Below are 25,611 nucleotides of genomic sequence, written 5' to 3'. Positions count from 1 at the left end.
GCCGCGCCTCCTCGCCTCGGGGCTGCTGCTCCGCCCAGCTCCGGCCTCCAGGGGCCCGCCCCGCCCCCCCCCCCCCCCCGCCGGCCGCGGGCTCTCCTCGGGCTGTCCGGTGCGCCCAGCCTGGTCCCCGGCTCCGCATCCGCCAGCGCGGGGAGGGCCCGGGGCGCAAAATCGGGGTTCGGGCCTCCCCGCCGCCCAGGCCGGTGGGACGCGGAGCAGAGCGCGGGCTGCGCTGCCGGGGCCCCGGGGGGGCACGGGGGGAGGAGGGCCGAGCCGGGCTGTCGGGGCGCGCTCCCGGCTCCCGCGGCGGCCTGGCAGGGCTACCAGCGCCGTCACGTGGCCGTGGCCCCGCCCCGGGTCACGTGACGCCACCGCGGGCTCGCGGCAGGGGCGCCGTTGCCAAGGGCGCTGCGTGCCCTGCGGGAGCGCCGCGGCCGAGGCGGGAAGTGCGAGCGGCGGCGCCATGGCGAAGGGTAGCGGCGCGCGGGGCCTGGGACCCGGGGGGCTGGGGGGCAGGGGGGCAGGGGGGCAGGGGGGCAGGCGGCGGGGAGCTGAGGGGCCCCGGGGGGCGGGGAGCTGGGGGGCCCCGGGGGGCGGGGAGCTGGGGGGGACCCGGGGAGTTTGGGGGGGGCGGAGGAAGGCGGCGGGGAGCTGGGGGGGGGGACCCGGGGGGCGGGGAGCTGGAGGGAACCTGGGGGGGCGGGGACCGGAGTCCAGTGTCCAGGCGGTGGGGCGCGGGCCCAGCTCTGCCCTCCAGGGGGCCCTCCAGGCCCTGACCCGCCCTGACCCTCCCGTCCCTGCCCCGCAGCGTGGCAGCGCCCGTTCGTGAACGTTTTCCGACACTGCAGGGTGGGGGAGTGGAGGCGGTGCAGCAAGGAAGGCGATGTGGCCGCTGTGACCGTGAGTGGGGCCCTGCCCGCGACCTGGGTTTGGCGAGGCCGCGTGGCCCCCCCTCCCGCCCCCTCTCTGTCTCTTAGGACGAGAGCCTGCGGTGCGCTGTGTACCGCATCCTGGGCGCCCCGTCCGCTGGTGGCTACATCCAGCTCCCCGGGACCAGCACGCAGTCTCTGGGGCTCACAGGCCGCTACCTGTACGTGCTCTTCAGGCCCCTGCCCGGCAAGCACTTCGTCATCCAGCTGGATGTGGCCACCGAGGTGCTGAGCGGGAGTGGGCACCAGGCGTGGCCTCCCCATCCCTGTCCCTGCATGTCCTCACGCTCGCTGCCTTGCAGGACGGCCAGGTTGTCCGCATGTCCTTCTCCAACCTGTTCAAGGAGTTCAAGTCTACGGCCACGTGGCTTCAGTTTCCCCTCATATGTGGGGCTGGGGCAGCCACGAAAGATGAGAAAGGTGACGTGCGGACGGGGCACGGACAGGCCGCCAGGTCGGGGAGGGGCGGGCCTAGGCGACATGCGGCCGGCCGGGTGGAGCAGGGACACCCAAGGCCTGATGGCAGCTGCGCTCTGCAGGGGGGACCAGGGTCGGCCCCTCTGATGCCCGCTGGACGTGCCTGCAGCTCGACCTGCGGGACATTCTGTTGGTCTATGTAAACCGGCGCTACGGCCACCTCAAGAGCGTCAAGCTATGCGCCAGCCTGCTCGTGAAGAGCCTCTACACCAGCGACCTGTGCTTTGACCCCAGTGAGCTGCAGCCTGCCTGCCCGCTGTCTGCCATTTTCCCGAGGGCTTGTGGGGGCGCTGGAGCCTTGGTGGCCGGGCGGGTGGCCCTGCCCTTGGGACTCACCTTGGCCGGAAGAGGGAGCTGGGTGGCCTTCCCTCCCGCAACAGCTCTGCTCTCCATAGCTCTCACGGTCGCTGAGGCCCAGCGGGCGAGGCTCCGTGTCACACCTGTGCCTCGAGAGATGGCCTTCCCGGTGCCCAAGGGTGAGAGCTGGTACGACCACTACGTCCACCTCCGGTGAGCGGCTCTGCCCGTCCCCAGGGGGCCAGCGGAGGGAGGTCAGGGTGGCCTCTGGACACGGACCGTCTCTGCCGGGCCAGGTTTCCAAGCGACAGCTCAGAAGCATATCCCAGGCCGGTTCAGGAGAGCTGCTCTCCTCCTGAGGCAGGTGGGCCTGGGGGGTCACGAGGGGCACGGAGGCTCTCGGAGGGGGTGGTGACGCCGTGTGAGGCTGCGGCTGGCTAGCCTCAGGCCGTCCTGAGGTGCCAGACACGCAGGAGGCTGCGCGGGGGGCCTGGTGTTCTCAGCCTTTGCAGCTGTGGCGCCAGCTGGGACCTGGGGGCGCGGTGGGTGAGGCCCTGTGGCCATGCTCTCTGCAGGCCGTGGGTACTGTGCCCAGTGGCTTCTGTGGCCGTTCGCTCCCTTCCGGATTTCCTGGGGCGTGTGCCGCAGCTTCTCCCTCACCCCCGGGCTTCCAGCAGTGCCACCCAGGACGGGGCGCCCTCTGCGGGCCCCATAGCTGTGAGTGCTCCTGCGCCCTTGCACACGGGCCTGGAGGGTGGTGGCCTCAGGGTGCTGACGGCCCCTGTGCTCCTGCAGCCTTGCCAGGCCCCCTCGGTGCCCAGGTCCCTTCCGGAGGTCAGCTTGTTCTGTGAGCGCTCAGAGGTTCCCACGGGGAGCGAGCCCTCGGCCCCCGCACACGCCAGGCACAAGCACGCAGCTGGCAACGGTGTTGGCGTGTCTGCCCCTAAGCCGACCGTGGTGCCCACGGTCCGGGGGGATGTGGCCATGCACGAGGTCAGTGCCTACCCCTAGGGAGGCGGGTGGGGCCTTGACGAGGGTGTGCAAGGGCTGCTAGGCCTCTGATCACCTGTCGTTCTCCAGCCTTTTGGCGGGAAGCAGAGCAAGCAGGAGGTGGCCCTGGCCGAGCATCTTTTCCGACAAAGAGTAAGGACGAGCCGCTGACCCCTGGAGGCCTTGGGCTGCAGGCGGGGACAGGAGCCAGGGTACCCGGGGGCTGGCATGGTGGCCACGCCTCTTCCCGCCCAGTGCAGTTGGCAGAAGCCCCTGGGGCTACTCTGCTGTGTTGGGGGGAGCAGCTAGTGTGGGCTGGCCGGTCCCTGTGGCAGGTGGCCTCACCTCCTGCGGTCTCCCCGGGTTTGCCTGTTTCAGAGCTTCCTCCCAGATCCAATCCTGAGGCTCAAGGGCGTCGTTGGCTTCGGGGGCCACAGCACCAAATGGGTGAGGGGTGCAGAGGTGCCAGTGGCTCGTGTGTGTCAGTTCCACGGAGGGGGCGGGGAGAGCCCCGTGTCTCCTCGAGGTGGCTCTGCACGTCTGCACATCTAGACTTCCTCAGGCCCGAGTCTCTCAAGCCAGGGATGGCCGCCTGCCCGGGTCTGCGTGCGACTTGGGGCTGGGCCTGTTTGTTGTGTCGCGAGTGCAGGCGGCGTTGGCAGGGGCCCGGGAGCTGGAGCTGTCCCATGTCATGTGAGCCTCTGATGCCTGTCTGGCGTGTGGAGCTGGCATGGCACTGATGTCGGGTCTGTGGCTCTGTGCTTGCCAGGTCCTTCTGGACGCAGACCAGTGTCTGTGGGTCCTGCCGTCCATCACCTCAGCCCCAGCGTCTGTGGTCGTGCAGAAGGGGGTTTACAGGAGGTCCTCGTGTGTGTGCCCCTGGCACGGGGTGGGGTGTGCTGGGCTGGGGGAGGCCGGAGGCCTGAGCCTGTGAAGTCAGCCTCTGGGCCCCGCACGCAGGCCCTGTGGACCAAGGACGGGTCTGCTGTGGTGTATCCCTGCCACGCGGTCGTCGTCGTCCTGCGCACCGACACCCGGGAGCAGCGCTGCCTGCTCGGCCACACTGACAAGGTGGGTGCCACCGGCCCTGCAGCGGGAGGCTCGTGCCCATGGGCCCAGGCCGTCCCGTCACGCTGCCGCCTCCTGCAGGTTTCTGCCCTGGCACTGGATGGAGACAACGTGCTGCTGGCCTCGGCCCAGGCCCGGCCCTCAAGCATGCTGCGCCTCTGGGATTTCAGGACCGGGGCTTGCCTGTCCCTGTTCCGGAGTCCGGCCCATATGCTCTGCTCTCTCAGGTGGGCGTGGGGCCTCTGATGGGGCCAGGGGGCTGGCTACAGCCACACTGACCGCTTTCTGTCCATCCGCAGCTTCTCCTGTGGTGGGGCGCTGCTCTGTGGGGTCGGCAAGGACCGGCAGGGGAGGACGGTAACGGGGCCGCTCAGGGAGGCGGGGCGGCTGGTGCCAGGGTGCGGGTGGCGGCCAGACGGCCTAGGAAGCGGCGCTCCCCTGCCGGAGCCCCTGCCCTGAGTGCAGCACGTGGCACCTCATATTCTCTGGCCTGGCGGGTAGAGTCGGTGCTGACGCTACCACTTGCCGTCTTTGCTGACCGCGGCGACGTGTCAGCCTTTCTGAAGTCAGGGGTACCTGGGGCATCTGTTCGTCTTTCCTCAGATGCGTCCACCTTGGAGCCTCAAGCCCAGGGGTACACCTGTGGGTTTTGGTGGGCCGTAGGGCCGACGTCCCCACAGCCTCAGCCACTGGGCACTTGGGCGGGCAGAGGCCAGGTGGATTGGGGGGACTGCGGGCACCCAGTACAGGCTCGTTGCAGGTGGTGGTGGCCTGGGGTACGGCCCAGGTGGGCCGAGGAGGTGAGCCAGTTCTTCTCGCGAAGACGCACACCGGGGTTGACATCCAGGCATTCGAGGTGGCCTTTTTTGACGAAACCAGGTGATCCTGTGGGGATGAGGCCTCGGCAGCTCGTGGGCCCAGATGGGGGCCGAGCCTGCCCCTCCCTGGCTTGGGGACCACCTACAGTGTCACGTTTGTGCCTTGTAGGATGGCGTCGTGCGGGCAGGGCAGCGTGCGTCTGTGGCGGCTGCGAGGGGGGCAGCTGCGGTCCTGCCCAGTGGACTTGGGGGAGCACCGTGTTCTGGAGTTGACCGACCTGGCCTTCGGGCCGGCCCAGGATGGCCATATGCTGTGAGCCCTGCCCTTGCTCCCGTAACGCCTGCATCCTGCTCCCACCCGTTTCTTCGGTCCTCACTCGTTGCCTCCCTGACCAGCTACGTGTGCGGCCGCAGTGGCCACATCTTGGAGATTGACCACCAGCACATGGCCATGCGGCAAGCTCGCCGTCTCCTGCCCGTGTGGACGCCTGGCAGTCCTGTGTCACAGAAGCAGACCTTCGGCTCCGGTAGGTGGGTCCCCTGCTGCGTGGCGGGCAGTAGCCCAGGTGTGGTGGGCTCACCCTGCCCAACTCCCTAGGCCCCGGCATTTCCATCAGCAGCCTTAGCATGTCCCAGGCCACGTGCGCTGTGGGCTCCGAGGACGGCTATCTGCGCCTCTGGCCGCTGGACTTTTCCTCTGTGCTCCTGGAGGCAGGTGGGCTTGTTGGGCCGTCCTGCCGTGCGTTGCTGTGGGAGGGCCGTGTCCCTGGGCCATCCCCTGGCTAGGGGTCAGTCCTGGGCTCCAGGGGGTGGAGCCCTAAGCCAGGAGTGGTGGTCAGCAGGGAGCTGCCTCCCCTAGCGCACAGACACGGAGCGGCAGGCTGCGGGCTCGTCTGCGTCTTGGGGGGGGCCCGGGAGGTCACGGAGCCGCCCTGTCCGCAGAGCATGAGGGGCCAGTCACCTGGGTGCGCGTCAGCCCAGATGGTCTGCGTGTGCTGTCCGCCACGTCCCTGGGCCACCTAGGCTTCCTGGATGTGCCATCCCGGGAGTACCGCGTGCTGGTTCGCTCGCACACTGCTCCGGTGCTGGCCCTGGCCACCGAGTGCAGCCATGGGCAGCTGGCCACCGTGTCCCAGGACCACACCGTGCGCATCTGGGACCTGGCGACCCTGCAGCAGGTGGGGCATGGCCAGAGGGCGCCGTGGCAGGGAGAGGGTATGAGTTCCTGTGGTGTGGGGGGGGAGGCAGATGTGGAGCACGGGAGGGTCCGTGGGGGCACCCTGGAGCGACCGGCTCCCAGGCTCTGGAGGCCAGCTGCTGGCCCATTCCTGCACGCCCTCACGGATCCGTCCTCCAGCTTCATGACTTGAGGTCCCCCGAGGAGGCTCCGTGCACCGTCGCCTTCCACCCCACGCGGCCAGCCTTATTCTGCGGCTTCAGCAGCGGGGCCGTCTGTTCCTTCAGCCTGGAGTCTGCTGAGGTCCTGGCGGTGCACAGGTGGGTGCCCGGTTGTCTGCAGCCCCATGGACGCCCATGCTGGAAGCTGAGGTGGTGCATGGGCGGCTGGGCAGGGCAGGGAGGGCCGTCCACAGGGCTCCCGCCCTCTGCTGCCCGGGGCAACTCCACCAGGGCAGGCTGGGCCGTGAGAGGTCTGGGACAGTGCAGCTGACGGCCTGGGGCAACGCTCTCCTCCTGTGGTGCAGGTGTCACCAAGGCCCCGTCACCGGCCTGGCCGCCAGCCCCGATGGCAGCCTCCTCTTCAGCTCTTGCTCTTCGGGCACCCTGGCCCAGTACCACTGCGCCACCACCCAGTGTCGCATCCTGCGTGTGGCAGGTCAGACCCCTGTGCTGCCCATCCAGCCTCCTGACCGTGTCCTTGTCGGGTCCCCGCGGGGTGGGGCTCGCCTATAGCTAGAGTGTGGTTTTAGGGCTTATCACCCCCAGGACGGAAGGTCCGTGCCCTCAGAGGCAGTGACCGGCCTGAGCAGTCAGTGGGGGTCGGGTCACCCGGGGCATCTGTTTCCCCTCGAGGCTGCTGTAACTTGGGCCAGCCTGATCCAGGGGAGCCGCCCGCCCCAGCAGTAGCTGTGCCCGCTGGTGTTGCGCCGCTCTGTGCCCGGGTTCTGTGGGCTGTGTGCGGTTCTGGTGTGGAGTTCCCCACAGCTGGGGGCGGGCTCAGGCCGGACCTGTGTCTCCCGTGGGCGCCCCCTCCACCCAGCTGACCGTGTGCCCCTGCGCTGCCGGTAGCTAACGTGGTGTGCCGGGACGCCCACCCCACCCCCAATGCCCTGGTGCTTAGCGGGGACAGCCGCCTGCTGGCCTTCGTGGGCCCTTCCAAGTACGTGGTGACTATCATGAACGCGGCCTTGCTAGAGGAGGTGAGTTGGCCGGAGCCTTCTGTCACGCTGGCTTGGCCGGCAGATCTAGACAGCCCTGCCGCGCCGTCCCACGCTGCCCTGGGTCCTAGCAGGGCAGAGGGAGTCAGGGAAGGCCCCGCGTGGAGAGGGAGGGAGCTGGGGGCGGGTGGGAGGCCTTGCTCACCCCAGAGAGGATCTGAGCCTTGGGGTCGCAACTCACACAGAACGTGTAAGCCACAGGCAGGCAGGGGTGCCACGGGGCGCCCAAGGCTGCCCACCTGTGCTCTGGCTCTGGGGCCCCCGCTCGGCCTGTAGGTCATGCCCGGCAGCCACTCACGGCTCTCCCCCAGCTGTTGCGAGTGGATGTCAGTGCCCTGGACCTGTCCAGCGCTCGTCTGGCCTCGGCGGTGGCCCTCTACTTTGGCCCTGGACCCCCTGGCCACCTGCTGGTGTCCACCTCGTCGAGCACGGTCGTTGTGCTGGATAGCACGTCGGGCCGCGTGGTTCGGGAGGTGAGCCCATGGCCGCGGTCTGCAGCTTAAATTCTTTCCTCTGGGCTCTAGTGTTAGTGCCTGCGGTGCCTCGAGGATGGGGAGGCCCTAAGCACCTGCTGCTCCTGAGAGGTGGCATTTCTCGAGAAGGGAGACTCTGTCTGCAAGTCTGTGGTTTTTGATCTTCTTTCATTGACGAGAACGCTTCTTGCAGCTGCCAGATGTCCACTCTGGGGCCTGCCCCTCCCTGGCTCTCAGCAGGGATGCCCGCTTCCTGCTGACGGCCACGGACCGTGCCATCAAGGTGTGGGACTACCTGACGCAGGCCTGTCCCGGCTGCCAGGTGGGTGCCGCAGGCTGGGACACGGCAGGCGGGCACGGACCACCCCGACGTCCCCGTGCCTGCTGCGGCCTGACAGCCCTGAGAGCCTCTTCCTCATGCCCCAGTCTGGCGGGTCGGGGGGCCCACAGCCGGGTCTGCGGGCTATGTCCGCCAGGTTGAAGCACGTGCCAGTGCTGAAAGGACCATAGGGTTCCGGCTGCGCCTCAGCGGCCCCTGTGCGTCACTCTCGTTGCCCCCAGGTGTATATTGGCCATTCAGAGCCCGTACGAGCTGTGGCCTTCGCCCCTGACCAGCAGCGGCTCCTCAGTGTGGGGGATGCCATCTTCCTGTGGGACATTCTGGGCCCCCTGGAGAGGTCGCCTCCAGGAAGGCAAGTGCCTGCCCTTGGCCTGCGCCCGTCGGCCTTCTGCTGCACCCTTCCCACCTGATCTCTCGTTTCCTCTGCAGTGCTGGAGACTCACCTGGGGTACCCCCAACCTGCGAGGCTAGTGAGTGTCCCCACCTCGTGGGCGGGATTTGTGACAGTCTCCAGTGCTGGCCCTGTCTGCGGGTGGCGTACACCCTTTCCTTTCCGGGGGCCCTCGTGCACACCTGGGGTGCATGGCACAGGCTGGCTGCTTCTGTCTTCAGGCCTGGATGCAAGGCAGCTGGAGGACATGGTGTCCGGGGCCCACGGGCTCCCCCGGCAGCAGGTGCCCAAGCCATCGCAGGCGTCCCCACTGCTGCTGGGCGTCTGTGCGGGACCCCTCAGGGATGATGACGGTAAGGGTGGGGCCTGGCCCCGGAGTCCGCGTGCTTCCCTCAGGCCTGTGGGGGGGGCAGGGGCCGTGGAGCTCTGCTCCTTCCTCTCACTGCCCCCCCCCCCCCCGCCCGTCTCCCCAGGTGCTTTCTCCTGGTCAGATGAAGAAGGACTCTCGGAGGAGAGCCACATCCCTGAGGGGCTCTGTCAGGGTTCGAGCCTGCCCGTGCTGGTGAAGGAGGCCAGCGGGGCTGGAGACAGGGTCTGGGGGTCTCCAGGGGGCCCCCGGGGCTTCAGCATGCGTCCCCACCCCCATGGCTGGCCCAGTAAGCAGAAGAGGGGCAGCAGGGTGTGGCAGGGACACTCATGACCGACCATGGTGTTTCGTGGGCTCCAGGGGCCTAAGGGAGGCCCAGCTGCCCTGTGGGCTGAGGTTTGCCCTGAGCTGAGCTGTGTTCACTGCAGGGCAAGGCGGCCAGCCTGAGGCTGCAGCGGGGCCAGGCCAGGGGTGGGGCGTGGCCCCTGGGCCCTCTGAGCCCCTGTGTCTGCTGTGGGGAAGACATGTGTCCCACCCGATGGTGCCCGGTGACCGCATGTGGGGAGGGGTCCCTGAGCGGTCACGGGTGCTATGATGTTTCGAGGCGTCTTTCTTTTCCCATCAGGTGCTTGGGGCACCAGAAAAGCCCAGGTGCGTCCCTCTGCTCGCCCAGACTGCTACAGGCACTTCGTGGCACGCTATAAGACCTCCTCGCTGCCCAAGGTCAGTCGGGGGGGCGGTCCTCGCAGGCCCAGAGCGGGGGTCATGGCCCTGTCGTTTCTGGGTGTGTTCTTTCTCCCTGAGGGAACTCGGTTTCCTGGGATGTCCCAGGGGTGGCTCCCAAAGCTCACAGCTTCGGTGACAGGGCTTTGACGTAGATCTTGGTGGCCGTCCCCGTGCAGGCCACATGTCCACGTGTGCTGCACTCTGGCTTGGCTGGCCAAGGCTCTCATGGTCCTGCTGCCCCCAGAGCGGCCCCAGGTGGTGTCCTGTCGAGCCCTCCCCTTTGGCCCTGTGCCCTCCCCTGGCCACCCTGCGCTCCAGCTGCCTCCCGCCCCCCAGCTCCGCTGGCCTCTTGTGCGGATCGTGGGTCCTGTGTTCCTACCGCTTGTCTCCTCTCGGGAGTCTGAACCTGCAGAGGTTTTATCCCAGGGCCCAGGCTGACGGGAGGGCAGGCACTGTCACGGCACCCCAGCGTCCTGTGCGTGTCCTTGCAGAGTGCCTCCGTCTCCCGTGGCAGTGCTGAGCGTCTGCTCCTGAAGGTGGTCATGGGCTACAACGGGAATGGGCGGGCCAACATGGTGTGGAAGCCAGACACAGGTGGGGCCACGCACTGCGTTAGCTCAGGGAGAGCACGGGAGCCGTGTGTGGGGGGGCTGGGCACAGGGAGGAGTCCCCGAGTGAGCCATGCCCTCCTGGTTGCATGCTGTGTTGTGGCCTCGGAGCCCGGTGCAGCGGCTCACGGGTGCCCACTCTGCACAGGCTTCTTTGCCTACACGAGCGGCTGCCTGGTGGTGGTGGAGGACCTGCACTCTGGCGCGCAGCAGCACTGGCTCGGCCACCCCGAGGAGATCTCCACGCTGGCCCTCAGCCACGATGCCCAGGTGCTGGCCGGCGCCCCCGTGGCACACCCGGGGTGGACATGCTTGCCTCAGCCTAGATGCCTGAGAACCGGGGCTGGCTCTCGGCTCCACAGCAGGACAGGGACGTCGTCCCGGTCTCCCCTCCCGCCAGCACCCGATGGGCCTGTGGGCCCTGGCCCCCTGCTGACCGCCCACCCTCCTGCCCGCCAGGTCCTGGCCTCTGCCTCAGGCTGCGGCAGCACCGCCTCCTGCTGCCAGATCCGCATCTGGAACGTGCCGGGGGGCTCCTGCCGGCAACTCATGTCTTACCACAGCACTGCTGTGCAAGCCCTGGCTTTTTCGCCAGACGACGAGCTGCTTGTCACACTGGGTCAGTGGGTTGTGGAGGGACGGTGGGCCCCTGGACGGCCCTGCCCGTCCCGGGACCCGGGGGTCGCTGATACAGCTCCCGTGCGTCTTCGCCAGGGGACTACGGTGACCGCACTCTGGCCCTGTGGAGCATGGCCACCTGTGAGCTGCTGTCGGCCACCTGCCTCCCGGAGCCAGTGCATGGGGTGGCGTTTAACCCACGGGACGCTGGCGAGCTGGCCTGCGTGGGCCAACGTGCTGTCACCTTGTGGCTCCTGCATGGCCCCAACGCCAGCCTCCAGGTGCCAGGATGCGGGGCGTGTCCTCGAGGGTGGGGTCTGGCCGGGGCCCTGGACGCTGCTGACCCGCGCCGCCCTTGTGTCCCCCAGGGCCGCCGAGAGCCCCTCCCTGAGGAGCTGGGGGCGGGCGAGCTGACATCACTCTGCTACGGGGCTGCCCCTCTGCTCTACTGCGGCTCCAATGCCGGCCAGGTCTGCGTGTGGGACACCAGCGCCAGCCGCTGCTTCCTGGCCTGGGAGGCAGACGATGGCGAGATCGGTAGGTGCCTGGCAGGGCCCTTGTGGCCCGACGGCCCAGGCTTGGCCTCTCCCGGGAGGCTCGGCTAGAGCTGGGGACGCAGGGGTAGCGGCTCATGCCGCCTCCCGCCTCCAGGAGTGCTGCTGTGCTCGGGCGCACGGCTGGTCAGCGGCAGCAACACGAGGCGGCTGCGCCTGTGGGCCGTGGGCGCCGTGCCCGAGCTGAGGTGTAAGGGCTCCCGGGCCAGGTGAGCGGGCCGTGTGTGCATGCCTGTGTACTGGGGTCCCTGGGCCCTGGACAGGGGCCTGGGGGCTGCGGGTGGGGGCATGGCCCCGGGTCCCCTGGGCCACCGCTGCCCGTTCAGCCTGCTGCCCCCACCCCCGCCCCAGGTCTAGCTCTGTGTTCATGGAGTGCGAGCTGACCTTGGACGGGGCCGTTGTGAGCGCGGTCTTCCATGACACCATGGACATGGGCGTGGTGGGCACCACGGCGGGCACGCTCTGGTACGTCAGCTGGGCGGAGGGCAGCAGCACGCGCCTCATCAGTGGCCACAGGAGCAAGGTGAGGGCATTTCCAGCCTGGACAGAGGGCAGGAGGCCACGTGTGCTCCAGCCCGGGCCCCGCAGCCGTCAGGTGGCTGTGGGCATCTGTGGTCTGGGAGGGCCGAGATGGGGGCTGCCGAGAGCTGTGTGCTCCCTGGTCTCCTGGTCCACGCAGGACCCGCACGTGTCCCCCAGGTGTTTCGGTGTGGCCTTTCCGTCTGTCCTTTTTCTCTTGGTACTTTTTTCTTGTAATTTGCTTGTTGGAAAAAACCAGGCTCCTTGTGCTGGAACCTCCCACCACCTGGGTCAGACCTGCCCCTCGGTTCTGCGTTCCCTGGAGGCCAGAGCAGCGTCTGGTCGGGGGCAGTCTGTCCAGTGGGAAGTGGGTAGGGCTGCTGGCCTGTCCGCTGGCCCTGGGACAGTGACCCTGTGCTTGGGCGGGAGTCACAGGCACTGCCGGCTGATCCTGAGCGGGAGGTGGCCTCACGAGCTGGGCTTCTCCAGGGGAGACCGGGGCAGGCGCTGCAGGGCGGCCCCTCTCCCTCCTGGGCCTGGTCCCCTGAGCGCTGGTGTGGGCCATGGACATCCAGCAGCACGGCCCAGGCTTTGCGAGGATCTGTGTGAGCTGCCGGTGGGCACGTATGTCCATCCTCCTCTGGGTCGCTGTCCCCCGTCACGTCTCTCCAGCCCTATCTGTCCCCAGGGGTGGGTTCTTGGAGGTGGCTCCCGAGTCTTTTGTTCCTTTAATGTGTTCAGTTGTTCAGATATAACAGTTGTCATCAAAGAAACTTGAACTTGAGGTGGGCGAGCAGCAGGTGCTTCCTGTGCTTGGCGGGTCTGAGTTAAGAAGCAAGGATGCGCCACACGCCCCGCCTGCTTGAGCCTGAGGTGGCGTGGTCATTACAGACTCGGACAGCTGTCACCATAGCAGGTTTTAGGGCGTTTCATGTCCCCGCAAGGAAGCCCCGTGACCACTCTGCCCGTTGCCCGGCCCAGCCCGGGGGCTCGCTGGCTGCCTGTGCCGCGCGCGTTCCTCCATCTGCCCCCGCGCGACGCTTCGCGCATTCCTGTGCGGCGCAGTGTGTGTCAAGGCCAAGTGCCGTCCCGGCGCAGATAGAGCACATTGGGTGGTTCGTCAGCTGGCTGGCGCGCACTCAGGTCCAGGGCCTTGGCCGGAGCTGCTGGTCGCCCGCGATGCCCGCCTCGTCTGGAAGGAAAAGGGTCTGGGCTCCCCTCCGCCCAGGACTACATGTGGCTGCTGCTTCTCAAGCCCGGGGGCTCCTGTGGGAAACGGACTCGGGGGTCGTGGTCTGAGTCCCAGGAGGCCAGTCGCTGCTCAGCCAAACACCTGAATTATTATTTTTTTTTTGTATTTATTTATGATAGTCACACAGAGAGAGAGAGAGAGGCAGAGACACAGGCAGAGGGAGAAGCAGGCTCCATGCACTGGGAGCCCGACGTGGGATTCAATCCCGGGTCTCCAGGATCGCGCCCTGGGCCAAAGGCAGGCGCTAAACCGCTGCGCCACCCAGGGATCCCAGAATTGTTATTTTTTAAATAAGATACACTAGGGGCTCACGCTTCCCCTCACAATTCACGTTTGAGACTAGACCACTCTGTTTTCCCATGGGGCATGTGGCGTCTGGCTCCTCTCGCCTGTGCTCCTGCCCGGGCTATCTCCCTAACCTTCAGTCTGCAGTCCTCTGGGGACACAGCATCCCATGGCGTCACGCTGCCACCGTCACTTGCTTACGGTCTTAGCAAGTGAGCCATCGGGTCTGGCCGGTGGGCTTCCTGTGACTTCATTCCACCCAGGTCTTCGTGAGGACACGTGGGAGGCAGGCCAGGATGGTTTCTTTATGGCCCACAGAGGTGGCTGGGGCCCGACAGGGTTGTGCAGAAGTGGCTCAATGGGAAGAGCGTGCGACTCTTGATCTTGGGGTTGTGAGTTTGAGCCCCGCGCTGCGGGAAGAGATCACTTCAAAAAATGAAATCTTTAAAAACAAAACAGACAGCTTTGGCTGCGCCAGGTCTCCTCTGTGCCTGAGGGCTGCGTGGCCTTGGGGGGCTGGCTCCTTGCAGGTGAACGAGGTGGTCTTCAGCCCCAGCGCGTCCCACTGGGCCACGTGCAGCGATGACGGGAGTGTGCGCGTGTGGTCCCTGGCCAGCATGGAGCTTCTGATCCAGTTTCAGGTGCTGAACCAGGTACTGGGGGCACCAGGGCTGAGCCAGACCCTGTCCCGACCCTGCCTGGCTGCCACACCCTCCCCGAGTGCCTGTCCCAGCCGTGGGGCTCAGCCCCTGGTCCCCACCCCCGGGGGAGTGCTCATGTCTCCCTCCTGGGGCTCCCCAGGGCTGTCTCTGTCTGGCTTGGAGCCCTGCCTCCTGTGCACACCCAGAGCAGCAGCAGGTGGCAGCGGGCTATAGTGATGGCACGCTGCGAGTCTTCAGCATCTCCCGAATTGCAATGGAACTCAAGATGCACCCCCACTGGGCTGCACTGACGGCCATCGCCTACTCCGCTGATGGTGAGCAGCGGGGCGCCCACAGGCCGACAGTAATCGCACGTTGGGGCCAGGGCCCGGGGGCTCACGAGGTAAGTGGCCTTGCCTGGCGCAGGTCAGACCATCCTCTCCGGAGACAAGGATGGGCTTGTGGCCGTGAGCTGCCCCCGCACGGGGATGACGTTCTGTGTACTGAGTGACCACCGTGGTGCTCTGATCTCCACTGTCCAGAGCAGGAGCAAAGAGGTGAGGTGGCCTCATGAGCCGGCAGGGCCTGGCCTAGGGGACGCGGGCAGGGGAGGAGATTGGGTGGAGCAGGGCAGGGGCATCCACCGGCCTTACCCACCTCCAGCATGGAGACTTTGGGGCGCAGTGGGCCGACCTGTGGCTGGCGGCCAGTTCAGACCAGTGCATCAGTATCTGGGCCGCCGACTGGCCACAGGGCCACTGTGAGCTCGTGGACTGGCTGAGTTCCCCGTCACCCACCCTCATGGAGGTAGGTTCTGGGGGCAGCAGGGGCGGAGGCGGTGCCTGTCCCCCGGACCACAGCGTGCTGCGTCCCTCCACAGGGTCCCAGCCACCCACCGTCCCCTCTTGTTGCCTTCTGCCCCTGGGACGGGGCCCTGTTGGCGTGTGCGGGCCTCGGCGTGCGTCCAGAGGTGGTTTTCTATAGCCTGCACCAGAAGCAGGCATGTGGACCCCCCCACCCCAGGTGGTGCTGGGAGCCCGAGGGACCAGGGCTGGGGAGGCGAGGCTCACGCTTACCGTCCACAGGTGGTGGAGAGGATCCCGCTGCCTTTCTTTGCCGTGTCCCTGAGCCTGTCCCCCGGAGCCCGCCTTGTGGCCGTTGGCTTTGCTGGTGAGTCTTGGTGGAGCGGGACTCCAGCCTGTCTTGAGTGGAGCCAAGTGGGCTCCCTTGTATCTCCACCTGAGACTTCCCTCTCCCCTCAGTGCCCCAAGGTCCTCATCCCGAAAGTGGGGTAAGGACACGCCCCAGGGGACTCACAGGGTCAGGCAATGAGGGGTGTGGGGTGCCAGGGCCTCAACAGAGGGACTCAGTGGCCTAGCTTGGGGCCTTGACGGCACCTGGGTTCTGAGGGGCCTCCCGTTGCCTTTGCTGTCACAGGCGGGGGTGCTGGTGTGGGCGGCCCTGGGCCCTCTGCCTGCCTGGGCCCAGCCCCGTGCCATCTGCCCACAGAGCGTGTGCTGAGGCTGGTGGACTGTGAGTCGGGGACCATGCAGGACTTTGCTGGCCATGACGACTTGGTGCAGCTCTGCAGGTTTGCTCCGTCCGCCCGGCTGCTCTTCTCCGCCGCCCACAGTGAGATCCTGGTGTGGGAAGTCACAGGGCCCTGGGCCGCAGGTGGGGCCTCAGGCTCAGGGCCCCGGCTTGGCTGAGGAGCTGGCACAGCCAAGGGCCTCCTGCGGAGCCAGGAAGGCTTGGGTCTCTGCACGGTGCAGGGGCCTGTGCGGGTCAAGACCCTGAACTTAGGGGGGTGCTGTTTGCTCTTTACCTGAGGGCTCTTCTGTGTCGGCTTCGTGAAGTTCAAATAAACGTGACCCTTGCATCCTGGTCTTGTCAGCTGGTCCTTCCAGGCTCCTGTGCCTGGGCCTAGCTCAGCCTCCACCAGACCCCTGGTACCAGCTCTGCAGAGCACTAAGCCCACAGTGTGTGCCCGGAGCGCCCAGCCCAGAGCGTGTGCCCAGAGCACCCAGGCCAGAGCGTGTGCCTGGAGCACCCAGCCCAGAGCACTCAGGCCAGAGCACGTGCCCGGAGCGCCGAGCCCGAGCGCCCTCCCCGGCGCAGGCCTGCAGTGCCTAGAGTGCCCGCCCGGGGGCGCCGCCGCACAGCGGGGACGCTCTGGCCCGCCCAGCTCGTCAGTGTGGCTCCGCAACCGGGGCCGGAAGTGCGAGCGGAGGCCGGAAGCGCGGGCGAGTGGGAGGGCGATTGTCGGAGCTGGGTCGGAGTCGGGGTCGGACCGGGGTCGGACGGGGGTCGGGGTCGGACGGGGGTCGGGGCCGGACCGGGGTCGGGGCCGGACCGGGGTCGGGGCGGGGATCCGTGCGGCCGCCATGAAGCGGGACGTTCGCATCTTGCTCCTGGGCGAGGGTAGGCGCCGGGGCGGGGGGGGGCGGGGGCGTCGGGATCCCGGGTCGAGGTCGGGGTCCGGGGGCGGGATCCGGGGTCCGGTGGGGGGGGTCAAGGTACGGGGTCGGAGTGCCGTTCGGGAGTCGGGGGTCCGGGGGCGGGGGGCGTCTGGTTCGGGGTCCAGGGTCGGGGTCCGGTGGGGGGATCGGGGTCCAGAGTGGAGGTCCGGGGTCGGGGTCCGGTGGGGGGGGTTCAAGGTCTGGGGTCGGGGGTCCGGGCTGGGGATCCGGGGTCGCGGGCCTGAGCGCGGGGGGGGGGGGGGGCGGGGGCGCCCGTGTCCGCTGCTGACCGCGCCGCCCCGCGCAGCCCAGGTGGGGAAGACGTCGCTGATCCTGTCGCTGGTAGGCGAGGAGTTCCCCGCGGAGGTGAGAGCGCAGCGCGGGCGGCCGTTGGGGTCGGTGCCGGGGCCGGTGCCGGGCCGGCGCGGCCGCCCTGACGCGGGTCCCCGCAGGTCCCGCCCCGCGCGGAGGAAATCACCATTCCTGCGGACGTCACCCCGGAGAAGGTGCCCACGCACATCGTGGATTACTCAGGTAGAGCAGCGCCGCGCGGGTAGGGAGGGCGAGGCGTGGCGGCGCGGTCAGCTGTCCCTCCCTCTGCAGAAGCTGAGCAGACTGCCGAGGAGCTCCGGGCCGAGATCCTCAAGGTGAGGCCGCGCCCCCTCCTCGGCCCGTGCGCCTGCTGCCCCTCTCTGCACCTTGGGGAGCAGTCTGGGTGCGCATCACGTTGGCCGCTAATCGGCTCTGCGCCCTGGCCGCCTGCACTGCCGCCTGGTCCTCCCGCGCGGCCCTGACCAGGCCTGCGGGTCCCCTTTGCACCTGTTCCCTGGAGGAACGGGCGGGTTGAGGCCACCACTACCCAGGGCGGCCTTCTGCGCACCATCCTGCCTTGTGGGGATGTCCTCCTCGCTGCCCAAGTCGTCACTGTACCTGAAGCAGCCCAGGGACCCAGGGCTGGGGCCAGGGTGTCAGGCTCGCGGTGGGGGGGTCTGTCCTCAGCCTCCCCGGGGGACTCTGCAGCACTGCCAGGTTCGGGGGTTAGGATCCCAGCCCCGTCAAGGCCGCCGTGGAGCAGGAACCTGTGGTCACGTCAAGCTTTCCCCATTCCCACAGGCAAACGTGGTCTGCGTGGTGTATGACGTGTCTGAGGAGGCCACCATCGAGAAGGTGAGGCGTCTGGGTCCTCAGTGCTGGCACGCGGCTCCGTGTCGTCCTCCGCGAACTGCGGACGGGCCCTCGCTGACCCAGGCTGAGCCAGCCCCAGGCGCTCCCCCAGGACATGGACGCTTAGAAGTCTGAAGCCCTCAGGTCTCAGTCACGTGCCGTGCCCCACTGACTGTTCGTTCCATGTGGCCCCGTTCCCAGTATCTGTGATTTTGTTGCTTGGGGCCCAGGCCTCCCTGTGTCCAGGCATGAGTTCCAGGATGACCTGGGGGACAGCAGGCTGACCCTTGCTTTTCAGATCCGAACCAAATGGATCCCCCTGGTGAATGGGGAGACTGACAGGGACCCCAGGTAACGGGCCGGGCCCAGGTGGGTGCCCCCTGCCAGCCCCTCCAGCCATGGTGACCGTGGGCCTCTCCCCACAGAGTCCCCATCATCTTGGTGGGCAACAAGTCGGACCTGCGGCCCGGGAGCTCAATGGAGGCTGTGCTGCCCATCATGAGCCAGTTCCCGGAGATTGAGACCTGTGTGGAGGTGAGTGGGTGGGCAGGGCTGCGTGGCAGGTGCCGTCCTGGAGGGCCTGCATCTTCTGGGGAGGGCCCTTTGACATCTGTGGTACCGGGCACACCTGTGGGTCTGTCTCCACGGCCACCAGTGCTCCGCCAAGAACCTGAGGAACATCTCGGAGCTGTTCTACTACGCACAGAAGGCGGTGCTGCACCCCACGGCCCCGCTCTACGACCCCGAGGCCAAGCAGGTGGGCAGCAGGCGCCGGCGAGATGGCCGGGCTGGTGGGGGTGGTGCAGCGGGGAAGTGCTGAGCCGGCTGTCCCTGCAGTTGAGGCCCGCGTGTGCCCAAGCCCTCACACGCATCTTCAGGCTCTCGGACCGGGACCTAGACCAGGCGCTCAGTGACGAGGAGCTCAACGCCTTCCAGGTGCGGCCCCCATCCCTCGGGGACACGGTCTCGGGTGCCCTGGTGACACCGAGCGGTCACTGAGGGGCTGGCTGATGGCCACTTTCCCTCGGGGGCAGAAATCCTGCTTCGGGCACCCCCTGGCCCCGCAGGCCCTGGAGGATGTGAAGATGGTGGTGCGCAAGAACGTGGCTGGAGGGGTGCGCAACGACGGGCTGACCCTGGACGGTGCGTGCTGGTGCCCTGCCGGTGCCCTGGGAGGGGGGCGCCGTGCCCAGTGCTACCCGCCCTCCCGCCTCTCTCGCCACAGGCTTTCTTTTCTTGAACACGCTGTTCATCCAGCGCGGCCGCCACGAGACCACATGGACCATCCTGCGGCGCTTCGGCTATGGAGATGCGCTGGAGCTTACCCCTGACTACCTGGTCCCACCGTGAGTGGGGGGGCACCCCGGGCTCAGCCTCTCCCCTTGGGGCCTCATTGTGTAAGGAGGTCAGGGTGGGGCGGCAGATGAGCAGACGGCTCCCTGGCTCAGCGCGTTCACCTGGCGGGCCCGGGACACCCTGCGTCCCCACAGGCTCCACGTGCCCCCCGGCTGCAGCACCGAGCTCAACCACTTTGGCTACCAGTTTGTGCAGAGGGTGTTTGAGAAGCACGACCGGGTAAGGGGGTCGTGAGCACCACTGGGCACCGCTGCAGTCCTGCCGGTCCCCGGGCACGCATCACTGCAGCCCCTGTGCCCGCAGGACCGTGACGGCAGCCTCTCGCCTGCGGAGCTAGAGAGCCTGTTCAGCGTGTTCCCCGCTGCCCCCTGGGGCCCCCGGCTGCCCCGGGAGGTCTGCACTGAGGCCGGCAGGCTGTCTCTGCACGGATACCTCTGCCAGTGGACGTGAGTTCAGAGTGTGCCCGGGGGGACGCTGCCTGTGCCGGCCGCATGGTGACCCCCGTGCCCCTCCTGCCCCCAGCTTGGTGACCTACTTGGACGTCCGGCGCTGCCTCGAGCACCTCGGTTACCTGGGCTACCCCACCCTCTGCGAGCAGGACTCCCAGGCCCACGCTATCACAGGTGCGTGCCCGCCCTCGCCCTGAGCCCGCCCCTGCCTGCAGCGCCCTGGGTCACGCTTGCCCCGGCTGTCGTCCGCAGTCACTCGAGAGAAGAGGCTGGACCAAGAGAAGGGGCAGACGCAGAGGAACGTTCTCCTGTGCAAGGTGGTGGGAGCCCGCGGAGTGGGCAAGTCCGCCTTCCTGCAGGCCTTCCTCAGCCGCGACCTGGGGGTGAGCATCTGTGGAGGGCGTGGGGCTCTGGGCAGCGTCGGGGCGCAAGGGTCAGGCAGCTGCATCCCCCGCCGCAGGACGACAGAGAGCTTGTGGAGGAATGCCCCATCTACGCCATCAACACGGTGCAGGTCAACGGGCAGGAGAAGTACCTCATTGTGAGTGCTGGAGTCCCCAGGGGCAGCCCTGGTCGCGCGGGGGCAGCCCCGAGCCTGCCCTGAGGCCAGCCTCTGTCTAGCTGTGCGAGGTGAGTGCAGACAGCCTGCTGGCGCCCACATCCGATGCCGCCTGTGACGTGGCCTGCTTGATGTTCGACGGCAGCAACCCCGGCTCCTTCGCGCTCTGTGCCCGTGTCTACAAGGCAAGCCTGCCCCACCCAGGCCCCGGGGCAGTGCACACCCCCAGCCGCCCCCCGCCCCCCCCCCCCTCACACGCCTGCCCTGCTGCAGCGCCACTACATGGACGGACAGACCCCCTGCCTCGTCGTCTCCTCCAAGGCAGACCTGCCCACGGGCAGCGCGCCCCCTGGCCTGGCGCCCACTGAGTTCTGCCGCAGACACCGGCTGCCCGCCCCTGCCGCCTTCTCCCGGGTGGGCCCGGCCGGGCTCAGCGCTGCCGTCTTCACCCGGCTCACCGCCATGGCTGCCTTCCCGTGGGTACCGGCGCGGCCCCCTCCCAGGGAACCCTAGTCCTTGTCACAGGGAGGGCGGGACAACTGTGGTGTTGGGGCCGGGGTCCCGCAGGTGTCGGGGGGGCCTGGTCTCCCGTGACCCCGGGCTCTGGGGCTTCGCAGATGGTGGGCGGGCGCTGTGGTGGCATCCCCGGGTCATCCAGCCGCCACTCTCTCCTGCAGACACCTGGCCCATGGGGAGCTGCATGCCACCTCCTTCTGGCTGCGGGTGACCCTGGGGGCCGTTGGGCTTGCGGTCACTGCCGTCCTCAGCATCTCGCTCTACAGGGCCCTGGTGAAGACCCGATGAGGCCTCAGGCCCCCGGGTGCTGGTATTGGGGTACCTGCTCGAGGGGGCCTTCCATCGGAACTTCCTTCTGGGGACACTGCCCGCTGCCCTGCCCGAGCCCCAAGGGCAGTCCCCCAGGTCCCCGTGGTGCGCGTCCTACCTAGCTGTACATGCCAGGCGTTACCCACTTTGGGGATCACGTGTTGGAGGGACTGGGGTCACGGCGAGGAAGCCGGTGACCCCAGGCCCAGGTATTCTCAGGGCTCCACTTCTCTGGTCCCAACAGCCAGGGGGACTTGGGGTCTCAGGATAGGACTCTGGGCCAAAGGTGGGGGTGGCCTCCATCCTCCCTGGTTTGGACATTGGTTCCCGTCATGAAGACCTGAGGTCGGGTCTCCTCATTAAACTTGTCTTTTGCACCTGGGATCCTGTTTTCTGAAGACGACTTTTCTTGAGTCCGCTGACACGGGCTGAGACGCGCGCTCCAGAGCCCCACGTGTGTCCTGCAGGCCTGGGTCCCCTTCTGAGATGTCCCTCGTGGGCCAGCAGCTGTCTCGAAGCCTCTGTACCCATCAGGCCTCATGCTGGCCTGAGGGGCTCTGATGGAGACCCTCCCAATGGCTGCCCTGCCCCTGCACACACACACACACACACACACACACACCCGCCCCACCCCAGACCTCAGCATCCCAGTAGCTGGCCTGAGGTGGGGGGGAGGGGGAGTCTGGGACTGGAGCATCTGGGACTCAGGTGGGGCTGTGCAGGGTTGGCCATGGCCTGAGAAACGTACCCTGCTCTCCCTCACAGCCTGACTAGAGCCACAGCCCTTCCTGTCCCCGCGTCCCTTCACTTGGCGCTCGGGTGGGTGTCTACTTGGTGGGTGTCCCGGGGGCTGGAGCAGACAGCCTGCGGTGTGGCTGGGTGCCCCCTCCCTGCCATGGGTCAGCCAGTGTCCCCCAGGTCTCTCCCAGGCCCCGACATGCTCTTGGCAGGAGGCTGGGGATGCTAGGCCAAGGCAGAGGGCCTGGGGGACTCTGCTGTCTCCCTCCACCGTCCCTCCCAGCCCTGCTGGCCCTTGCCGCACTGGTGCGGTTCTCACCTGCTTTGGGGAGACCGTCTGCTCAGTCGCGGCTACGGAGGGTTGCCCGTGGCATCAGGATTTGGAGGGGCCGCTAGGACGGCACATCCCAGCCGAGGCCTGGGCCTTGGGGTCTGCACCCACGCGGGGGCGTCGAAAGCTGCAGGTCCCGCCGTCCAGCACTGGCTTGGGAGTGGGGGTCTGCAGCCTGGGTGGGGGGTGCTGTGGACTGAACAGAGTCAGCTGCACCAAGGCACCCCCCGCCCCCTGTGATTGGCCCTGTTGGCTGGCCTTGTCCCCGTGGTGGGACCGCTGGGCTTTCCTGCCGTGGCCAGACACAGGAGCCCCACGGGCAAGCTGGCACTTTCAGGGAACGCTGGGTAGAGCAGGGTCGCAGGCGGCGCGGTGGCCGGAAGGTCACCCCAGGGAGGCGGCTTTGAAGCCCCAGGGTGAAGGGCGGGGAGGGATGCAGGGGGGGGGGGGCTGCCCCGTGACTCAGTTTCCCCAGCCACGCGACCGAGCAGCCTCAGCTCCAAACGGTAGGCGAGGACCGAGCTGTTCCGGGGCGCGTCCGCAGGCAGGGCGCGCGCTTGTCCCGGCCGCAAGTGGGGGGGCCCCAGCGGCGGGGGCGAGCTCGCGGGGGCGTGCGGCTGTGGCTCCGTGACGCGCGCCGGCGGAGCGGGCGGGCCGGGGCGGAGCGGAGTCGTCCGCAGAGCAGCCCCTTCCGGCCGCCGCCGACCCCGGCCCGGCCCCGCCTGGCTCTATGGACAGGAGCTCGCTGCTGCAGCTTATCCAGGAGCAGGTGCGTGGGGGGCGGGGGGCACCAGCGGGTGGCCGCGCTCCAGCCCCCCCAGGGACCTCGGGCCCCTGCTCCCCTGCCTGACGACCCGGGAGAGGGCGGCCGTGGCTGGGGACGCAGAGGAGGGAGGGAGCGAGCCTGCCCGCCCGGAGGATGCGCAGGGCGGGAAGGAGGTGGGGAGGCCGAGGAGCGGTGGAGCGGGAGCCCAGGACCCGCGGGTACGGAGGCCTGGCCGGGGGAGCTGGGAGCCCGTCCCTCCGCTGGCCCGGCCCCGAGGCCACCCCACCTCAAGCCTTGGCCGATGGCCGCCCCCCGACCCCAGCAGCTGGACCCTGAGCACACAGGTTTCATCGGTGCGGACACCTTCACCGGCCTGGTGCACAGCCATGAGCTGCCCCTGGACCCGGCCAAGCTGGACATGCTGGTGGCCTTGGCCCAGAGCAACGAGCGGGGCCAGGTCTGCTACCAGGAGCTTGTGGACCTGGTCAGTGCCACAGTGGGTGGACGGCAGGGTAGGGGCCCGGCCGAGCGGGTGGGCAGGCAGTCCCCACGCCTGCCCTTCCCACCTGGGAGGGGTGTGGGAGGTGGCAGGGACTCAGCCTCCACCAGGAGCGGGGGGGGGGGGGGGGGGGGGGGGGGGGGGCAAGGGGGCAGGGTGGCTCGGCGCGCAGGGAGCACGGTGGCCCATGCTTAGCGCCCCCCCAGATCAGCAGTAAACGCTCGAGCAGCTTTAAGCGGGCCATCGCCAACGGACAGAGGGCGCTGCCCCGAGCCGGGCTGCTGGACGAGCCAGGCCTGGGTGTCTACAAGCGGTTCGTGCGCTATGTTGCCTACGAGATCCTGCCCCGAGAGGTGGACCGCCACTGGTACTTCTACCGGCACCGCAGCTGCCCGCCCCCCGTGTTCATGGCCTCAGTCACCCTTGCCCAGGTGTGCCTACCCGCCCGCCAACCCGGAGCCGCCCCCCACCCGGCCTGGCCCAGCCCTAACGCCCCTCTCCCCCAGATCATCGTGTTCCTGTGCTATGGGGCTCGTCTCAACAAGTGGGTGCTGCAGACCTACCACCCCGAGTACATGAAGAGCCCCCTGGTGTACCACCCCGGCCACCGTGCTCGAGCCTGGCGCTTCCTCACCTACATGTTCATGCACGTTGGGTGAGTGGGGGCCCACCTCCGGTGTCCCCGTCAGGTAGGGCTGGTGGCCCGCCACCACCGACCTCACATCTGTTTATACCCACATGGCCAGCCTGGAGCAGCTGGGCTTCAACGCGCTCCTGCAGCTGATGATCGGGGTGCCCCTGGAGATGGTGCACGGCCTGCTCCGCATCAGCCTGCTCTACCTGGCTGGGGTGCTGGCAGGTGAGGCAGGCACACGCCCCCCAGCCACCACACCAGTGAGCCTCCCGCTCACCACTCTCCCTTTGCTCACACAGGCTCCCTGACTGTCTCCATTACCGACATGCGGGCCCCTGTGGTGGGGGGCTCTGGTGGGGTCTACGCCCTGTGCTCCGCACACCTGGCCAACGTCGTCATGGTAATAGGGCAGACTGTGGGGTGGGTGTGGGGAGGGGACCACAAGGCCTGCCTCACAGCCTGTGTCTCACGCCCCATCAGAACTGGGCTGGGATGAGGTGTCCCTACAAGCTGCTGAGGATGGTGCTGGCCTTGGTGTGCAGTAAGTAGGGGGTCAGGGGGCTGGGGGGGTGCTCAGCCTCAGGCCAGGGTGCCTCCCACCTGCCTACCTGCCACCTTTCTCTGCAGTGAGTTCCGAAGTGGGCCGGGCCGTGTGGCTCCGTTTTTCCCCGCCACTGCCTGCCTCCGGCCCCCAGCCCAGCTTCATGGCACACCTGGCAGGTGCAGTGGTAGGAGTCAGCATGGGCCTGACAATCCTGCGCAGCTATGAGGAACGCCTGCGGGACCAGTGTGGCTGGTGGGTGGTGCTGCTCGCCTATGGCACCTTCCTGCTCTTTGCCATCTTCTGGAACGTCTTCGCCTATGATCTGCTAGGCGCCCACATCCCTCCACCACCCTGATGGGCTCCCCAGGGCCCCACCAAGTCAGGGCACTGGTGTGTGTGGGCTGCCCGCCAGGCGAGCCTACACGTCTGCTCTCTGTGAATGTACACCTTGAGACTGCTTCTCCTCCGTGGGGGCAGGTGGCCCTCGCAGCCTACTGAGTCCAGGCCAAGCCTTACATCAGCCCTGGCCACCCCCTCCCAGGCCTGGAGACACAGAACTGCCTGGCCAGGCAGTGGAGGTCCCCAAGCGTGGCCCTAGAGGAGACCCTGCCCCGGCCTCTCCCCCACGACTTGCGGTCTGAGCCTTTTTGGAGAATGAATAAATATTTTACACAGCAGAAGGTGGCTGCAGTAGGCTCTGGGGGCTGGCCCCAGGGGCCCGCCCAGCCCTCGAACGGTGGCCTGAGCTCTCCCGGTGCTCCCTGCACCCAAACCAGGCGTGAGCATACGGCGGGTGTGCGAGGAGCTGGGGTCCTCACAGGCAGCGGAGACTGCAGCCCAGCTGGCCGCCAGCCCTCCGAGACCCCTGTGGCCTGGGCCCAGCCGGGTTCAGCCAGCCTGGCTTCTCTGCGCTTCTGGGCTGGCGCGGTGTCCTCCCGGGTGGCCAGGCTGGGGCGGGTCGCACGCGGCAGCAGCGCTGTCGCCACGCGGGGAGGGGTCCCGGGCCTGAGGTCCCGCCCGGGCGGGGGCAGAGGGGGGCGGGGGGCCCGGGCTCAGGCCGTGCCGCGCTCGGGCAGCCGGCCCGTATGCACCCCGCCTCCCCAGGGCCGCGGGCGGCGGGCGCGCGGCGGCCTCGGAGCTCCTGCAGCCAGGGCTCGAGCCTCGCCAGCGTCTGGGCAGGCGGCTCCCGCGCACCCCCGGGGTCACGGCCACGGGCCCCCCCGTAAGCGACGACACTCACCGGCCAGGCCGAGGTGGGCTGGGCGAGGTGTGGGGAGGAACCTCACCCGGAGCCCCGCCCCGGAGGCCCCGCCCCCCCGCTTCCACGCCGGCGGCCACGTGCTCCTCCGCTCCACCCCCGGTGGCCGCGGGGAACCCCCTGGGGCCTGGGGAGGGCGACGACGGAGCCTCGGGCAGCGGGGTTCGGCCGTCCTGCCACCGCTCCAGAGCTTCCAGCCATCCCTGGCGACCGCGGCACCTCCCCATGCGGCGCCAGGACCGCAGCCCCGCGGCCCTCGAGGCCCCACGGCCCTCGAGGC

At 68.4% G+C, this 25,611-nt stretch overlaps 3 protein-coding genes across 12 annotated transcripts; all 3 read left to right on the top strand.

Annotated features, from left to right (window-relative positions):
• Positions 1–82: 82 nt before the first annotated feature.
• Positions 83–15,633, top strand: WDR90 (WD repeat domain 90). Of its 8 annotated transcripts, none has more exons than XM_041747077.1 (42): positions 84–473; positions 809–900; positions 978–1,154; positions 1,232–1,349; positions 1,469–1,639; positions 1,802–1,916; positions 2,279–2,420; positions 2,499–2,696; positions 2,784–2,846; positions 3,072–3,140; positions 3,654–3,764; positions 3,843–3,988; positions 4,061–4,118; positions 4,522–4,640; positions 4,749–4,892; positions 4,976–5,106; positions 5,178–5,294; positions 5,522–5,757; positions 5,937–6,076; positions 6,283–6,413; positions 6,827–6,957; positions 7,287–7,448; positions 7,642–7,770; positions 8,010–8,140; positions 8,218–8,258; positions 8,401–8,532; positions 8,653–8,835; positions 9,172–9,269; positions 9,764–9,866; positions 10,029–10,150; positions 10,340–10,499; positions 10,595–10,779; positions 10,867–11,035; positions 11,150–11,261; positions 11,404–11,575; positions 13,639–13,761; positions 13,910–14,084; positions 14,176–14,306; positions 14,413–14,556; positions 14,630–14,749; positions 14,835–14,919; positions 15,259–15,633. In XM_041747077.1, the coding sequence occupies exons 1-42, from the start codon at positions 464–466 to the stop codon at positions 15,456–15,458; spliced, it is 5,496 nt and encodes a 1,831-aa protein (XP_041603011.1). In that variant the 5' UTR covers positions 84–463; the 3' UTR covers positions 15,459–15,633. The 8 variants fall into 8 exon arrangements, with proteins under 8 accessions (XP_041603010.1, XP_041603009.1, XP_041603013.1 ...); XM_041747080.1 differs by lacking the exon at positions 2,279–2,420 and adding an exon at positions 2,000–2,063; XM_041747076.1 differs by having other exon boundaries at positions 83–473; positions 1,044–1,154; positions 2,279–2,696.
• Positions 15,634–15,976: 343 nt separating this feature from the next.
• On the top strand, positions 15,977–20,943 carry RHOT2 (ras homolog family member T2). Of its 2 annotated transcripts, XM_041747083.1 has the most exons (19): positions 15,977–16,170; positions 16,516–16,574; positions 16,661–16,742; positions 16,812–16,855; positions 17,322–17,375; positions 17,671–17,723; positions 17,798–17,906; positions 18,028–18,129; positions 18,210–18,308; positions 18,407–18,515; positions 18,598–18,718; positions 18,863–18,947; positions 19,032–19,174; positions 19,251–19,351; positions 19,430–19,560; positions 19,638–19,718; positions 19,799–19,921; positions 20,010–20,212; positions 20,414–20,943. In XM_041747083.1, the coding sequence occupies exons 1-19, from the start codon at positions 16,134–16,136 to the stop codon at positions 20,538–20,540; spliced, it is 1,863 nt and encodes a 620-aa protein (XP_041603017.1). In that variant the 5' UTR covers positions 15,977–16,133; the 3' UTR covers positions 20,541–20,943. The 2 variants fall into 2 exon arrangements, with proteins under 2 accessions (XP_041603017.1, XP_041603020.1); XM_041747086.1 differs by lacking the exons at positions 15,977–16,170; positions 16,516–16,574; positions 16,661–16,742; ... (2 more) ...; positions 17,671–17,723; positions 17,798–17,906 and having other exon boundaries at positions 18,054–18,129; positions 18,251–18,308.
• A 129-nt stretch (positions 20,944–21,072) lies between these two features.
• RHBDL1 (rhomboid like 1) lies at positions 21,073–24,743 on the top strand. 2 transcript variants are annotated; one of them, XM_041747088.1, is made up of 8 exons: positions 21,073–22,399; positions 22,722–22,880; positions 23,102–23,326; positions 23,402–23,550; positions 23,642–23,754; positions 23,829–23,929; positions 24,010–24,070; positions 24,157–24,743. In XM_041747088.1, the coding sequence occupies exons 1-8, from the start codon at positions 22,361–22,363 to the stop codon at positions 24,426–24,428; spliced, it is 1,119 nt and encodes a 372-aa protein (XP_041603022.1). In that variant the 5' UTR covers positions 21,073–22,360; the 3' UTR covers positions 24,429–24,743. The 2 variants fall into 2 exon arrangements, with proteins under 2 accessions (XP_041603022.1, XP_041603021.1); XM_041747087.1 differs by having other exon boundaries at positions 22,719–22,880; positions 24,157–24,742.
• Positions 24,744–25,611: the final 868 nt, after the last annotated feature.

This window comes from Vulpes lagopus, chromosome 3 (assembly GCF_018345385.1).
Source record: "Vulpes lagopus strain Blue_001 chromosome 3, ASM1834538v1, whole genome shotgun sequence".
Lineage (NCBI taxonomy): Eukaryota > Metazoa > Chordata > Mammalia > Carnivora > Canidae > Vulpes > Vulpes lagopus.
The sequence above is the reverse complement of the archived record's forward strand: the minus strand, read 5'-3'. Positions and strand labels throughout refer to the sequence as shown.

Coding starts and splice junctions, on each gene's coding strand:
- RHOT2 (XM_041747083.1), top strand. CDS start 16,134: ATGAAGCGGGACGTTCGCATCTTGCTCCTGGGCGAGG. Junction 16,743..16,811: donor GCACATCGTGGATTACTCAG/GTAGAGCAGCGC, acceptor CTCCCTCTGCAG/AAGCTGAGCAGACTGCCGAG. Junction 19,719..19,798: donor GGCAGGAGAAGTACCTCATT/GTGAGTGCTGGA, acceptor GCCTCTGTCTAG/CTGTGCGAGGTGAGTGCAGA.
- WDR90 (XM_041747075.1), top strand. Junction 901..977: donor GCGATGTGGCCGCTGTGACC/GTGAGTGGGGCC, acceptor TCTGTCTCTTAG/GACGAGAGCCTGCGGTGCGC. Junction 5,758..5,936: donor ACCTGGCGACCCTGCAGCAG/GTGGGGCATGGC, acceptor TCCGTCCTCCAG/CTTCATGACTTGAGGTCCCC.
- RHBDL1 (XM_041747087.1), top strand. CDS start 22,361: ATGGACAGGAGCTCGCTGCTGCAGCTTATCCAGGAGCAG. Junction 23,551..23,641: donor TACATGTTCATGCACGTTGG/GTGAGTGGGGGC, acceptor CCACATGGCCAG/CCTGGAGCAGCTGGGCTTCA. Junction 23,755..23,828: donor CCTGGCTGGGGTGCTGGCAG/GTGAGGCAGGCA, acceptor TTGCTCACACAG/GCTCCCTGACTGTCTCCATT.